Raw genomic sequence first — 16,122 nt, forward strand, 5'->3', positions numbered from 1 at the left:
TAGAGTAATTCCTTACTTTCATCATTTTAGCCCCATATTCTATATAAATTAACCATAATCTATCCTTTGCATAAACTAACTATAGCAAACATGGTGGAGCAACAAGTATTAGATCAATGTAATAATCCTCATATTTATAACTTATCATCCCAATATACACTACGATGTGACTCGGTGACCAAGGTGCTCATAACCGAGAGTGACTGACGGCGAATCGATCCGATTTAACCTTGCAAGGTGGACCTAACCAACACGGCACGCAAAAACCCCGTCGGACCCCATGCACCGACCTTTCCCCTCCCCACCTCGAACTACAGGAACCAGCCCAACGACATATGGTCAGCCGAGCTCAACGTGAGACCACCAAAAGTAAACATATGCATCCCCATTTCTCCGCGACTACTCGACTATCCCAGGAGTTGGGTGCGGGTTCCTGTACTTTCGAAGCAAAGTAGTACTCGGCTTATCGGTTTCGACTACCTCCTACTCCTGGCATGCGGTTAGTACAATTCAAACATGATCAGCAGTGCCAACAACCGTACGGTCTTTAACCGACACAGACGGGACTAAGACACCCAGGAATCCTGTCCAGCTACCATACCTATATATCATTGTAAGGATCACCGGGGTGTCCGACCCTAGAGGGGGAGGGGGTGAATAGGGTCGCTAATCGCTTTTCTATCCTAGGGCTCAATCTAATTGCTTAAGATAAACCTAACACGTCCTACACATGCTAGTTATGACTAAGGTTTATCTATGCTACCCTCTACTTACCCCAAAAGACTTGCCACCTATAGCCAATCCTAATCAAACTAACTAGGAAAGTAAAAGTAAGCAAGAAAGAGTAAATGCGGAAACATAATGCGGTAAGTAAAGCGGTAAGGGAGAGGATATGCAAACTCCCGTGAAGACACCAAGACACACGATTTAACGTGGTTCGGTTAGGACACCAAAGTCCCTCCCTGCGTCCACGGCCACTTGCTCACAAAGAACAAGTGTGATACCGAGTCTCTTCGCTTGATCACCGTCTTGCCACGCCTCCAAGGCTCCCGACAAGCAAAGGCTAAGTGACACCAAGTCACAAAGACGAGGTCACCGCCACCGTCTATCTCGAAGCATCACCACGGCACCGTCTTCACTATCTTGGAGCTTTAACACCAAGTAGGGGCCTCCTTCCCCGCACAAAGTGTCGTTGCCACTCCACACCAAGTCGGAGGGTCACACGACGAGTACAAGTGTTTGCTTGCCGCAGCAAGACTTCTCTCAAGGGAGCTCTCGCAAGAACTAATCCCTAATCAAGCACTAAGCACTCTAACAAGTGTGCTTAAGCCTATATGATGTACAATGAAGCTCTATGGTGGTTGGAGATGATCTTTAGCTCTAGTATACTTCTTTGAACTCCAGCACACTCAAATGGTGCGGCCTTGGGGGTATATATAGGCAGCACAAGCAAATATAGCCGTTGGGGAAAAGCTGCCAGAAATGTGCTTAACACCGGTTAATCCGATGCTCCCCAAATTGTCATCGTCGGTTTAACCGGTGATACTAAACTGCCCACTGAAAACTAGCCGTTACGTGTACGGGCAATCAACCGACGCAATCGACCGGTGTATGTAATATTAGCGTCGGTTTAACCGGTGAGTGCAACTGTCCTCTGATCCTTGAAAAACAAACTCTCTGGACAACTGCACCGACGCCATTAACCGGTGCATCATCGGTTCATCTGATGTATGCATTTTTCTTGGTCTGCTTCTGCCATTGCACCGACGTATTCAAACTTCCTATCGTCGGTTCATCCGGTGCCAAACCCTAGCCCGCAGGCCATCTCTGTCATTGCACCGATGAGTACATTTTGCCTTACGTCGGTTTAACCGGTGATACTAAAACTCCCAGACGTGCTCAAGTCAATGCACCGACGTGTGTAATTTGCTTGGCGTCGGTTCAACCGGTGACTTGATTTCTTTTAGGTTTCAGGGCGCTGCCCTGAGACCTGCGAGGGGCGGCTCCCCCTCGACCCCCGTCCGCTAACCGGGTAGCGGAACCCCCGTAGGGGCGGCCCTTCGGGCCTAACTTCGCCTCTCTTCTCTTTGTCATCACTTGAACCTAAAAGCCTGAGTATATTATCTAAGCAAACACATTAGTTCAAGTGTTGCGTGTGTCATCAATCGCCAAAACATTATATTGAAATATGGCATGAGAGGCCATTTTCGCTACAATCATCATCACTTCCCGTCTGGCCTCAAGCTTCCATTTATATAATATTCAACAACTCGGAACTAGATTATATGATATTATATGTCTCGTGAGTAACCGGAAATTACTCGACTTCTAAACATCCTATTTCTCGCGAATGACCAGAGATCACTCGTCTTCTACCGGAAACCAATAAGCATAGCACTTCTATCGTCCTATACATACTAGTATAACTCAAGGGAACCTAGGGATTATGCAACTAGGGTTCTAAACAATTCCTAAACCTAATGCACAAGTAATAGAGATATATATATGTGTCATAATTTAAAATAATAGAATGTGCACCAGGGCTTGCCTGGGGTAACACTAAGTTAGTGTTAATTTTATTTTCGGCCTTGGGCCCTTCCGACCTTGGGCCGGGTCTTTGGTTGCTTCAGCGGATTCTTCCATCTTCTGGATATGTCCACCGAACACCGCCTTGTGGTTCAGCTCCAACATCGCGTGCTTCGCGTCCACACGTGTACATCTAGCGTACCTAAATGAGATGCAATAATGCATATGCATGAATATATATGAAATGCCAGTTAATGCACATGCATACGACACAAATTAGTGCAACTAAAATTCCCTACTTACAGAAAAACCACACTCAAAATGAACTAGCTGGCAGACTGACCGCTATGCGGCAGCAGACTGTCCGCAGCTCAACCTTGCCGGCCTACCAGACCTACCAACATCTCTGGATAAACTTACAACTATACGGCGGATTGTCCGCGATCCAGTAGCGGACTGTCCGCAGTACACCTCTGCCAACCCACCAGAACCAACGACGTCTCTGGACGAATTTCAAACTCTACGGCGTACTGTCCGCTCCCCAGTAGCGGACCGTCCGCAGTTCACTCTACGAACCCACCCGAGCCAACGACGTCTCTGGACAAATTTCTAAACTTACTGGCGGACCGTCCGCGGTTCATTTACGCAAGACCACCAGAAATACAACGCCTCTGAACAAACTCTAACCTAACTTGTGGACTGTCCGACCCTCCTGGGCGGACCGTCCGCGGTTCGTTTCTTTGACACTGCACGACAGGCGGCAACAGGTGCGGCGGCGGCGGCCGTTCCCCGGTGCTGGCAACGCACAATAGAAGGGGAAAAAGGCCGGGGAGTACAAGTAACTCACCACGAATCCATTCTTGCAGTCGGTTCGGGCGGAGGATGACCGGAGAAGCGGATCGACGGTGGAGCAAAGCTTCAAGCGGGCTCCAATGGTGACCGACGGTGGCGGAGGCGATTCCGGCCGGGAAGGAGCTGGCTGGGGGTTGGGGAAGGTGGAGGAGGTGCTGGGGAGGGTGCTCGCACAAGGAATCGAGATATGGTGGTCGGAGGAGGGAGATCGAAGGAAGGGGGCGACGGCGGCGCGAGCGGACGAGCGGAGCTCGTTTCTGATTGATGGGATGAGGAGGAAGGAGAAGGTGGCAACCGGAGCCCACAACTAGATAAATATCTGTGTGTTACCTGAGCGGACCGTCCGCCGCTCCAAAGCGGACCGTCCGTCTCCTGGGTGTTACAGCGCTTAGCTAGCTTGCATCAGCAAATCCCTTGCGGAACAGTACACTATATACTAGTACTACAAGTTTATCCGAATCTCACTTGTATTCTTAATCTTATCGAGATGGAGATAACCTGCTAGCTCGATCTGTCTCCCAACTTCCCGGCTAACTGCCAGTCCGCCACGTCGCCGGCGGGCCAAAACCCCGTCGACACTTGCGCACGCCGCCGGCCATGCACCGGTCGACCGCGACTGGAGGGACCTGGACGCATCCATCGACCAACCAACTAGCCGGCCGGACAGGGTTTGCGCGTTGCAAATTAAACGACTCGTTCTTCAGTCACCAGCCGGCCGGTCACCTGTTGAGAGCGAGGTCTGCACTCAGCAGCAAGGTCCGTACGTCGGCAGAGCCGCAGAGGCAGAGCACACATGCAGCATCTGATCCCAGATCCCTGAACTGAGATGCACGTACGGTGCGTCGGTGCCTCTGCAGACACGAGAACGAGCATGCTGGCAGCATGGTTAACCATTTCGTTTTCCGGTGAAATCCTGGTGATCGGCGGAAACGGAATTCCGTTCCGGAATTCCGGTGAATTTCGGTGAATTTCGGACGATTTTTTTTGAATTTTCAAAACTAAATTTTCCGAAAATACCGAAATATTTTTTTCCCGGTACCGAGCGGAAACGAAAAATTTCGCCGAAATTCGGCGAAATTTCGCCGAAATTTCAAACCCTGGCCGGCAGTGATCGTCTTGCAAGTGCATGTACAGTAGGCAACCGTGTGTGTGACCAGTGGCCTCGCGATCTCTTCTTGTACTCGACAACCGTCGTTGTTGGTGACTTGGTGTGCGAGGAGTGTCATGTAGTAGTCCTCTACGGCGTATGCACAGGAGACAGGACGCAACCGCGCGCGGTGTTGACGTTGCCGTTAGCGCGAAAAGGATTGAAGTCGACACAATGGATGGAGACCGGATAAACAGCGATAATTAACAAGATAAGTTCAAGCAGTTTGGTGCCTTAGCTTTGACAGTCAGCTTCTGGAATTCAGGACATGGTTAGAGATCTAACAATAATATCTCAAAGCTTCTCAGTCTAATCTCTCGTCGTACTTGTGCGTGCTGGGGGATCAGTGGGAGCAAATCCTACCAATCCAGGGCCGCGGCCGGCGGGCGCGTGTACGCGGCAGGCACCAGCTGCTAGGGATTCGCTGCTCGCCGCGCGGCGTTGGCATCCTCGTCCGCCGCCACTTGTAGGAAGAAGCTGCGGGTGCGGCCGGGAACTCTCTGCTCAAAATGCGGACTTGCACAAGCAGCCAGGACTAGGGGAGCCGAGATCTAGTTGCATGCTAGTTTTTTTTTCTTTCGAAACAAGCATGCTAGTTTATTTGTTACTGAAGCTCGCAAAAAAAAGGTGGCAAGCTGAACGACGCGTTGACCGGAAGCTTGCGATACGTCAGCAAATCTAGTGTGAATATACAGCCCGGCCGTCCGTTCAAACCTCGCCCATATTACTTTTCTTATATTAATCCCATCGAGATGGACGACATCACTTGCTAGCACTGTCTCCTAACGTCCCGGCGAACCACCGCGCCGCCGGCGAGCCAAACACTGCTCGACACGCCGGCCATGATATGCACCGGTCGATCGAGCGCGCCCGGAGACTACACGTACACATGACATCCAACGACCAACTAACCGGACAAGCTTTGCGCGTTGCAGACTACACAGCCATTCGGTCGCCGCCCACTCGTCAGAGGTCAAGTCCGTCGGCAGAGAGCGCACCTGCAGCGACTGCATGCCTGACCAAGTGCAAACTGCCCCTGCAGACATGATCACTCCCAAAGGGTCGGACGGTCGGTCGTTGTAGGTTTGTACCGACCGTATGCGTATGGTCATGTATGGTAGACCAAAGTGCATAGACAGACAGTGCCAAGCTAGCTTCTCGATCTTCCTCTTCCTGTGCACAAAAACTGTCACCGTCCTTGTTCATGTGCCCTCCAGACTCCAGATAGTACGTGCAGGATGCATTGGTCAATGTCAGGGTCGGCGAGGAGGACTGAAATCGACACAGATAGTGTGGGATGGAGACTGGATAATAACAAGGATAACAAGATAAGTACAACCTTCTTCTAAAAAAAAGGATAAGTACAACCTGTTTGGTTGGTACCTTGACTCTCAGGATTAGGAATACGCTCAAAATAACGTCACATAATACTCCAGATACCTGATACCATATCACAAGAAAAATACTTCAGATACCAGATACCATATCACAAGAAAGTTGCCTGTATTTCCAAAAAAAAAGATGTTCCGGTGTATGAACGTTGTCTAGTGGATACTTATCCAAGAAGTTATTTCGACTTTTTTTATGAAAAAGAAAAAATAAATGGTTGGATTTGGTTTTAAGACTATCAAAATTATATTTCAAAAATCGTTGCCCGGATTCATCATTATATTAATAAATGGGAAAATATTATTAATATCCCATTTCGTTTTTTTAGGGGTATTAATATCCCATTTCGTGAAGCCCCAAAGAAACGGCATGGCTTGGGCCTTCTACTACTACGCGCAGCCCACCTGAACACAACACACAAAAATAACGGGCTGATCTATCGGCCGGGTTCGGCGAAAACGACGAACGCGGCCGGGTCCACTACCATGCGCAGGCCAGGCCCGTTTCATCATGCGAATACAACTCCACAGTTCCGGCTCGGCCCAGCCCGGCACCCGACCACCTTCGATCTTCCGCTTCTGACAGTGAGGAAGCGTTGCTGACACCGTCGTCGTCCTCTCCTTCGCCGACGCCTGCGCCCAAGCCGCCGAACCAGCTCCCCCGAGAGACCTCTTCCCTCGTAGTCCTTGTCCTCGCCTCGCTGTCACGGCTACTGGTATCTGGTTGGCGTTGACTGGATATCCGGCAGGACTTCGTATTAATTTTTCACGGTGGTAAGGAACCCTAACTTTGCTCGGGTGCATTTCTCCCGGAGTGGATTTTGTTCTGGGAGATCATTCGACTTCTCCGCTGAGCTATCGAATCCAAGCTTTTCATTCCTCCTCCCATGGTGTGATACTAATCCTATCAAGTGTCCATTTTTTCCGGGTTCAGTCAGCCGTCCTCCATCTTCTGCGTGCTCAGCATCGGGCCCGACCTCTCTCAATCGGCGCCTTAGGACTTGGGCTCCGAGGTGAGGGCGCAGTTCGATCCGCACCAGCAAAATTGGAGGCTCAAGTGGACCTCGATGCCGTCGGCACCTGGGGAGAAGAATCCCCAAGATGCTCCGGGGCCTGCGACTGCACCTCCGCTGGTGCAGGCTCTCAGGCCTGTCGATGGCACAGGCAGTTCCACCATAGACCTGAGGCTAGCGCAGCAGTCTTGGCCCGGCAATGTAGTGCTCCTGCGCCCTTGCGTGCCCTGGCCTCCTCAGGTGCCTGTCCAGCTGCTGCTTAATCCTGCAAATCCACAGAAAAATGCAGTACACTCTCTGTCACACCGATAGCTAATTTCTCCTAATGAAGAACAGTGTCTTGTTACTGGTTGTGCTGATGATTATCTTGATGGGCAGGATGCTATGGTTGATGTGGCTGCAGCAGATGTTAACCCTGCAATCGATAGCTGTGATGATAATATGTTGCCCAAGATGAATATGCTGTTCGATGGCGAGAATGATGCGTATGAGTTCTACAATGCGTATGCGGAGAAGGTGGGCTTCTTTGTCCGGAGGTCAACGCTCTGGACAACCTCAAAGAACATAATCACTAGGAGAACTTTTGTTTGCTCAAGAGAGGGTTTCCGGGAAAAGAAGAAGGGGGCCAAGGAAGCAAAGTGCCCACGCCCTGAAACAAGAATTGGGTGCCCTGCGAGCTTGACCATTAGACTTACTGCTAACGGCAAGTATCGTTTGACAGAGTTTGTACCGAATCATAACCATCAGCTGGCAACGGCATCTACAATTCATATGCTCAAAGCAAAGAAAATCAGGCGCAAAGCACGGGCTGTGAGAGAAAATCTGGTCGATGATACTGTTAGTACGCCAGAATTTGAAAATGAAGATGAGGCATATGAATTTTACAGCATGTATGCAGGAAAAATTGGGTTCAATGTGCGAAGGGCTAGCATGACAGTGAATACTGAGAATGTTATAACCAGAAGAATGTTTGTTTGTTCGAAAGAGGGTTTCCGTGAGAAGAAAAGAGGAGTGAAAAGAGTAAAGAAGCCTCGACCGGAGACACGAACTGGCTGTCCGGCATGTATGGTCATCAGGCTTGGAACTAATGGCAAATATCAAGTCACAGAATTTGTTACCTTTCATAATCACCAGCTTGGGGCTGCAGCAGCGTCTGATCTCGTCATGGCATCTCAGAGTACAGAAAATGATCAAGATGATGGAGTTGATCTGGCAGATAGATCACCTGATGATTCTGTTCACAAGCAAAATCTTATTAATGAAAGTGTCACTATAAATTTCCTAGAAGGTAGAAGTTGCAAAAGATACAAGTGTACAAAGACTCCACACTATGGTGATGTTGGTGCTACTCTAGAGTACCTTCAAAGGATGCAACATGATAACCCTTCATTCTTCTATGCTGTAAAATCTGATGAGAATGGGAACTTTACAAATTTTTTCTGGGCGGATTCAAAGTCTATTATTGATTTTGTCTATTTCGGTGATGTAGTATGTTTTGATTCAGGATATGCATTGCAACGCTATGGCAGGCCACTTGCTTTGTTTACAGGTTTGAATCATCATAAGCAAACAGTTATCTTTGGTGCTGCATTACTTTATGATGAAAGTAATGAGGCTTTCAGATGGTTATTAGATACTTTCAACATGGCAATGAATGGAACACATCCGAAGACATTGTTAACTGATAGATCTGCTGCAATAAGTGAAGCTGTTGCGGCCACATTGCCTGCTACAGCCCATCGTTATTGTGTGTGGCAAATTTACCAACATGCTCTTCAGCAGTTGAGTCAAGCTTTCCAGGGTTCAAAAACTCTAGAAGGCAACTTCAAGAGATGTCTATTTGATTGTGAGGATGAGGAGGAGTTTTTGACAGCATGGAAGGAAATGTTGGAAAAGTATGACCTAGAAGATAATCAATGGCTAGCAGATTTGTTCTCAATTAAGGAGAAATGGGCACTGCCATATGGCCGTGATGCATTTTATGCTGATATGAAAAGTGTCCAGCAGAAGGAAAGCTTGACGAGTGAGTTGAAAAAACATTTAAGCTTGGAATATGGCCTTTTAAACTTCTTTGAGCACTTTGAAAAACTGTTATGTGATCGTCGATCTGCAGAGCTGGAATTTGATGTGAATGCTAACCAGAGCACAAAGAAGCCACCATCTATGCGAATGTTAAGGCAAGCTGCCAATGTATATACACCTGCTGCCTTTAAAATGTTTGAGAGGGAATTTGAATTATACATGGATTGCATGCTTTACAGCTGTGGTGAGATGGGAACAATTTTCGAGTACAGGATAAGTGTTGAAGACAATCCAAAAGATCATTTTGTTAAATTCAATTCGCGCAATTCCATGATGAATTGTACTTGTAAGACGTTTGAGTTTATTGGCATCCCATGTCGCCATATGCTGAAGGTACTTGACACAAGGAATATCAAGGACCTTCCTGTTCAGTATATCGTGAAAAGGTGGAGGAAGGATGCCAAATCAGGATCTTCAAATAGTGGTTGCGCTTTCTCATTTGATGGTGATCCTGAGTCTGCTCATACGAAATGTTACAATTTACTGTGTCGCATATTCAGCATAGCAGCGGCTAGGGCTGCAACCTCTGCAGAATCATTCACATATATGGAAAACCAGTCAAACATACTGATGGATCAAGTAGAGCAAGTTATTCAAACCAGGCCGCCTGACATTGTTGACCTTATTGGTGCTAACTGTGACCGAACTCAAAATTCAGTTGACAATATTGTCACTGAAGGCATTCACAGTCATACTAATTTTCTTAATGGCTCCGCTGATGGTAGGTGTTCAAGTATTGTTTTCCTCCCTATTGAAATACTTATTATTTCTAGGCAGTAAATGCATTCTGTGGATTGCAGGCTCTCTAACATTTCCGTTCACATTGGGTGCTGGCGCATTGGATTACCGCTGACAGGTAACTATCATTACAAGTCATACTGCAGTTACAGAACATAAAATTTCTGTTTTGCTACGCACCACATGGTACATCGTCTTAATGTTTAAAATGAAACAATGCTCGTTGTGGTTACATCATTTGTTTATTAATCCGTGTGGAGAATCTCTGCTTGACCTCCTGCCTTGAAGATAATTTGTTTTTTCAAATTACGGACCAAGTATTTTTAGGCAGGATGACGTATCAGAATTTTCTACTAATCTGTTAGTAACTGCACATTAATTTTGGAACTGCGAATAGCAATGGCACAGGCAGGTTATGAAATTGCTGGAGCTTATCCATTTAGTAGTTCTTATGAAGAAATCTCAAATATATAACCTATAAGCCACAGCCACTGACTACTCCCTGTGAAACTATTCTCAACATTGCAGGCCTGATATTGTTTCTGCTGTAGCTCTTCACCTGAAGAAAGTCAAGCATTCTTTCCTTGACCAGCATTTACTTGTATATACTTGCTGGGAAGGATCTTAGGTGAGTTGGAATAAGCAGCAAGATGCGTTGGTCACGGCCTGGTGGTTGCTGTGCACAGCACTTCCAGGGACTTCCTGTGATGGCAATTTGATAAGGTGATGCTGCTGGGAGCTGCTGATCTCTTAAGCAATGCTAACAGTGCCCATCTGATCTGTTGTGTTTCTAACCCATGCTGCATGTACGAAGGTTTATGACATCATTACATCAATAATATTGCACAACTGGCAATCAGTTGCTGGTGTACTAATAGTCCCTAGTTTTTTTTTTGGGTCAAATTGGAGCAAGCCATCGCTTCAGTAAAATGTACACGAGGGGCCCATGAAATCGGGAAACGAAAGTACGTGAATCAACCTGTGAACTACGGAAAAAGTGGTACATGGAACTGTTTGAGGATATATATATATATTTGAAGTTATGAGCAAGTTCTTGAAAGTGGTTCACTGCCTTGATGCGGCCACTTCAGTCTCACAACAGTACACAAATGTAAAACAAATAAAAATCCAATTGACTTGTACAATACAAAATAATCGGTAATCAGTATCAGAGTTACAGCCAAGTCACACCAAGGCAATGAAAAGGCTGCATTATACTTCTATAATTGACAAGGCGTAATCCTCAAGTAAAAGCAGGAAGCATAACTGACAACGAACTCCTCAATTGTAGAAACATCATGTGCTATTTAGCTGACATTTTCCCTCTTATTTGTCCGACAGCTACGAAGTCATGTACTCCCTCAAATAATTGTGCCCAAGCCCCTTGTGCTCCCTACATCAATATGCCTCATCCAACATTACACACTGGTCTGTTCGGTTTCCAAGCTCACAAGGTGCTCATCGTTTGGAGAAAAATCCTTGAGTTAATGAGGAAAAGTCGTAATCTTTGCCGGATTGTGAGGGAAGAGTAGATGAGGCAGTGGATCCAGTGCCATTGTTGCTAGCACCTGCAGCCGCGGCCCCATTTGCTGGGACAGCTGAACCAATGTTGTACAGCCTGCAACCAACAGGAGATGTCAGAAAAATGGACATATGATCAATTACCGACTTCATACACATCCAAACTTTGTTTACAAATCCAGTGTGATGCAGCATGAAATTCCATCAACCACAATCGGCAACTAAAATGTCAGGCAGTATAGCTTACCCAGGTGTACCAAAACCGAAGCTCCCAGAAGAGAAGTCCTGATTGTTGTTTGTAACCTGTCACACAGTAAAGCCAAGAAAGGTAACACATGGAACAATATAATTCAGATATAATTCGAATAAATATATGTAGCATCTTCAAGTATTTACCTTAGCGGCACCATTCTGTGCTGCTGGCGCTGCTGCTGGAGTCAACCCAGGGTTTTGATAACCAAGATTTGTCCAGTTTTGAAAAGGCAAGGTTCCAAGAGGGGGATTAGAACCATTAGCATTTAGCTGATTGGCATTCCCAGCAACCATTTGGGGTGCATTTCCAGCTTTAAGAGCAGCCATTAGAAGAGCTTGCTGCTGGGACATCAATGCCAACTGCTGCTGATGGAGAGCGAATGGTGACACCATATTGGACTGCAAAACATAGCTATTTCTTAGATACACCATGGACGTGCCCTTTTTTGTGGGTAGACCAATTCTTCTCGAAAGGTGTTGCAAAAGAAGTGCTGTGCTCACCTTCTCAAACAAACTCATGATATCATTCTTCGCATTTGCTTGGGAAACAGCTGGAGCTGAGGATACTGACACAGCTGGTGAGTCTTTAAATAAGTCTTCTATTCCTGATGTAGATTGGGGCTTACTTTCTGCTAGTTTGGCAGAATCCTTTTGCTCTGAGCTAGGTACTGGTTGTGCAGCTGAAATTTTTTTAATATCCCATGAGCGACAGCACAAAAAAAAAAGTGGCACTGCAATCCATAAACATCATTACTGCCATAGTAGCTAAAAAGATACAACACAGGAACTTACACTGGAATCCATCCCAGGCATTATCATCGTTTGAAGATGACTCTGACTCTTTCACTGTTGTTCCATCCATAGATAACATGTTAAAGAGATCAGTGGCATAATCAACTTTAGGAGGTGGTGCAACCGATGGCTTCTCAACTTTAGGGGGTGTTGCGTCAACTTTGGCAGGAGATTTCTGCGGCTGAGGGAGTGAAACCACCTTAGGAACTGGTGGTTCTACTTTTGGAGGTGATGCCTGCTTTCCACGCAATCATTCCACATGCCATGTTTGAACTTAAGATTGTCAGCTAAATAAACAAGGAAACATAGTAAAATATCGAACAAAAATAGAAATGAACTAACTTAAGTACCAAAACTACTAGAAGCTCTATTCAAATGGAATGATGTGAAATCCTAATGCCGAACAGTTTACTGTTAGACATGATATCTTTGTTCATCATACATGATTACAATGCTAAAAATTGACTAATTTGACCAACTGGACTAGGGATTATGGTAAGGAAGACCACACGAACTAGATGAAATCACTGATTATCATCAAGCTTAGTTGTCAAGGAGAAGCAAAAGAAACAAACTGTAAACATGCCCTTGACCACAATATACCATGAAGAGGTTGTTATTCATGCTGATTCATGAAAAACTCATTAGCATGCTATTGCATATCAACACATTGAAGTTTTAGTATGCTCTGTTACCTTAACTGTTTTGAGTCAATATGGTTATGCGCACATAGTGCTCCATATGAGATGTTACAGTTATTTCATTTCAATTAAGTAAATTATAAAAGTACTTATTAGACTCAAGGCCTTCTTATTATTGGTGTATTAAAGTGAATGATAATTAAAAATTCTGCAATGTGGATTACTCATCTTGAGTAAACAAGGTGTGCTAAACTTTTTTCAAAATCTTTGTCCGAAATTGATTGTTGCCTAGGAAAGTTTGCAGTTGTGAAGGGTTACCTGAGAGGGCATCCTTGAAGCTGCAGGTGCAGTTTTGCTCGGAGCTGGTGAAGTACGGTTTTGCTCAAATGAAGATCTGTGACCATATCCACTCCTGTTAGCACTAGCTGGAGACTCTTGGCTCTTCTCATCTCGAACACTGGAGGAAGGTCGTGACGTTCCATTCCTCGGTACCCATCTCTTGTCCTCGTATCTACATTTCAGACATAATTTTAGTCACATGTAGTGTTCGAGAAGGAAGAAGATAGGAATGAATTACACTAGATCAAAGTACAGAAAGATGTCGGAAGAGTCATACTTTGCACGGATGAAATTCTCTATTCCAACCCTATCATAGTTAGGAGGCAGCTCTGCTTCCCAATAGCTGTTTGCCTTTTCATTTCCCATTGCTGCAGGAAATAAGAGCAACCATCATGAGAAATGCCATCGTGGTTTTATTCAACTAAAATGTCCAAGTTACACAACAGATAGTAATCCTTACATTGAATAAATGCAACTTGCTCTGGCAGCCATGTATCCAGGGTGGCAGATCTTACCTGCAGAAGGAAGAAGATGCTTTAATAAAATGATAAAAGTCATGGATTATTTGATAACCAGCTATGGCTTATAGTAGACAATACAACATGAACAACAGCAACACATATTTTATGAAGCCATTTTCTCTCTGGTTCACACAAACAATTTGTTATCGACAAACTAAATAAACTTAAATGCAAAAAGATCACGATAGAAGCATGATAAGGATAATTAAACTGATACTCTAGAACTGGGCAATGCTGTAGTGGTACATGACTGCTGTTATGTCAGCTAGTAATATCAGTGAAATTGAAGTTGACAACATAGTATACAATTTCAAGCATAAACATTTGAAGCCGTAAAACAACAGGTCAACAGCTAGCAAATTGTCTTCAAAAGCAGATCACCTTAAGCCATACATCAGTGTTGTGGCTTCCATACAATTCTTGGAGGACATCTATGGAGGACGAATGTCTACCAGTGATAGAGATGTTGAGTTGGAAAAGTAAACAGTGAAGCTCATGCACATGATTAGACATTAGTCACTGACCTTAGATATGTGCACCCCAAGGCTTCTATGAATTCCAGAACATGTCATACATATAAAGATCCCTAGATTCACACTCGCCCATCGAGGACCCCTGCAATATGGTCACAATTTGGTTTTTCAACATGGACAAAGTTGTAAGAACAAGTATCTATCCATAGTACATGCAATGACAGAGAATATAAAGTTCTTATCTATCCATAGTACATGCAATGACATGGAATATAAAGCAGCCAAGAAAGGTTTGCTATATTCACTGGGGGGCTAGGATAAAACTAAGAAATAACCCACCAAGCTCCTTTTCCGCTGACATAAAATTTTCATTTTAGGACCTTTTCCTGTATTCAAAGGTGTGCTTGCACATTTAACATAAATTCCTAAACAAACGGTAGATCTGTTGATGTTCTGAACCATAAAATGCCTTCCAATTTACTCAAAAAACATTTCTTAAAAAACAAAAAAGCCATGTCCTCAAGTGATAACTGATATTGTAAGGAAGCTATTCTTACAGCATCTAGATATGTCTTATTCACCATTTCCATGTTTGAAACAACTAAATTGACACAGTTCCACTCACTTTGACTTGCAGTCTGCGCATTCTCTGTTCTCAGGCAGCCGAAGAAGACCTTCTAATATCTGAACCGAGAAGATACAATTAGTTAAGATGGCAAGGTTTCGGAAAAGGCCAATAAGCATAGCAGAAGGATGCTAACACAACATAAACAATACATAATATTGTTGAGGAAGTCAACAAAATGGCGAACTTTTGTCTCGACAATGAAGGCAAGCTAGTGAGTTTACTTGCACTGTGAAGAGTGAACTAAAATATAAGAAAGCCAGAAAATGGTTCTGCCTTTCTTATTACCATACACAATATAAACGAGATACTGATAAGAAAATTCGGAATCAATCCGCCTTCTAGCAGCCAAACGAAGAGCCGTAAACGTCAGCAACAGTAAGGGTCGGTTGCTCGGTCCCCACATGAACCTAAGCAAAAGGGAACGGCGCAGAGCTCGGATCCGCCCCTCGCATCAACTCAACCACAGAGTCACAAATCATTTACGCAGATCAGCGTAACGGCGAAAGAGAAATCAACTGCCGACGCCACCGCAGATCCCGAATCCTGAATCCCCGAACAAGACAATCAACCGCACACGAAAAATGATTCCCCCTCAATCCTCTTGTCAATCAAAGCAGCAGCGCGCGGTCCCGATCTACGAAAATACTCGGAGAAGGGCGAGGAGCAGGGAGCAACAACCGCACCTTCTTGTGCTTGGCGTTGAGCTCCTTGGATACGGACGCCTTCTCGTTCATGGCTGCGCCCCCGAATCCCCCGACCCGATCAGACCCCGAGGCTCCCCTGATTGAGAGATTGGACCAGGATTTGGGGTTGGAGTTCGGATTTCGGGCTCCTCCTGCTCCGTCTTTCTCTCTCCCTCTCCTCCCTGTGTTTTTGCTTTGCCGCGTCGGAAGGGTCGAGGAGAGAGAAAGGGAGAGGAGAGGGATCTGTGCCGTGCCTCTGTTCTCTTCGCGGCTTGACCTTCTCGCTTGCTTCCTCTCTCCCAAGTCCCTACCCCCCTCTGCTCAAAAAAAAAAAGTCCCTACCCCCCTGGATTTTCCTTAATTTTATTTACCTGTTTTTTTCTTGGTTTGTTTATGGTGGGAGACTAGTTTATTTGTGTGGTTTGACAATGACGGTGGTGTGAGGGTTTGCTGGCCTAACCACGATTAAGAGCAACTCCAAAAGCTCCCTCATATTAACCCGCATACCTTGTTTGGGGAGAAAAAC

General features: G+C 45.5%; 2 protein-coding genes across 5 annotated transcripts; one reads left to right on the top strand and one right to left on the bottom strand.

Annotated features, from left to right (window-relative positions):
* The first annotated feature begins 6,468 nt into the window (after window positions 1-6,468).
* LOC120661687 (protein FAR1-RELATED SEQUENCE 5-like) lies at window positions 6,469-10,621 on the top strand. Of its 3 annotated transcripts, none has more exons than XM_039940599.1 (5): window positions 6,469-6,687; window positions 6,848-7,214; window positions 7,305-9,729; window positions 9,809-9,864; window positions 10,275-10,621. In XM_039940599.1, exons 2-4 carry the CDS (start codon window positions 6,981-6,983, stop codon window positions 9,859-9,861), a joined length of 2,712 nt encoding a protein of 903 aa, XP_039796533.1. In that variant the 5' UTR covers window positions 6,469-6,687; window positions 6,848-6,980; the 3' UTR covers window positions 9,862-9,864; window positions 10,275-10,621. The 3 variants fall into 3 exon arrangements, with proteins under 3 accessions (XP_039796533.1, XP_039796536.1, XP_039796534.1); XM_039940602.1 differs by having other exon boundaries at window positions 6,848-7,166; XM_039940600.1 differs by lacking the exon at window positions 10,275-10,621 and adding an exon at window positions 10,078-10,268.
* Window positions 10,622-10,795: 174 nt separating this feature from the next.
* On the bottom strand, window positions 10,796-15,894 carry LOC120661688 (ADP-ribosylation factor GTPase-activating protein AGD5-like). Of its 2 annotated transcripts, XM_039940603.1 has the most exons (11): window positions 15,597-15,894; window positions 14,911-14,969; window positions 14,337-14,427; window positions 13,752-13,806; window positions 13,569-13,659; window positions 13,271-13,463; window positions 12,312-12,546; window positions 12,021-12,199; window positions 11,664-11,918; window positions 11,515-11,570; window positions 10,796-11,364 (listed from the first exon to the last, which is right to left on the bottom strand). In XM_039940603.1, exons 1-11 carry the CDS (start codon window positions 15,645-15,647, stop codon window positions 11,205-11,207), a joined length of 1,425 nt encoding a protein of 474 aa, XP_039796537.1. In that variant the 5' UTR covers window positions 15,648-15,894; the 3' UTR covers window positions 10,796-11,204. The 2 variants fall into 2 exon arrangements, with proteins under 2 accessions (XP_039796537.1, XP_039796538.1); XM_039940604.1 differs by lacking the exons at window positions 14,337-14,427; window positions 14,911-14,969; window positions 15,597-15,894 and adding an exon at window positions 14,194-14,256.
* Window positions 15,895-16,122: the final 228 nt, after the last annotated feature.

Source organism: Panicum virgatum, chromosome 2N (genome assembly GCF_016808335.1).
Source record: "Panicum virgatum strain AP13 chromosome 2N, P.virgatum_v5, whole genome shotgun sequence".
Lineage (NCBI taxonomy): Eukaryota > Viridiplantae > Streptophyta > Magnoliopsida > Poales > Poaceae > Panicum > Panicum virgatum.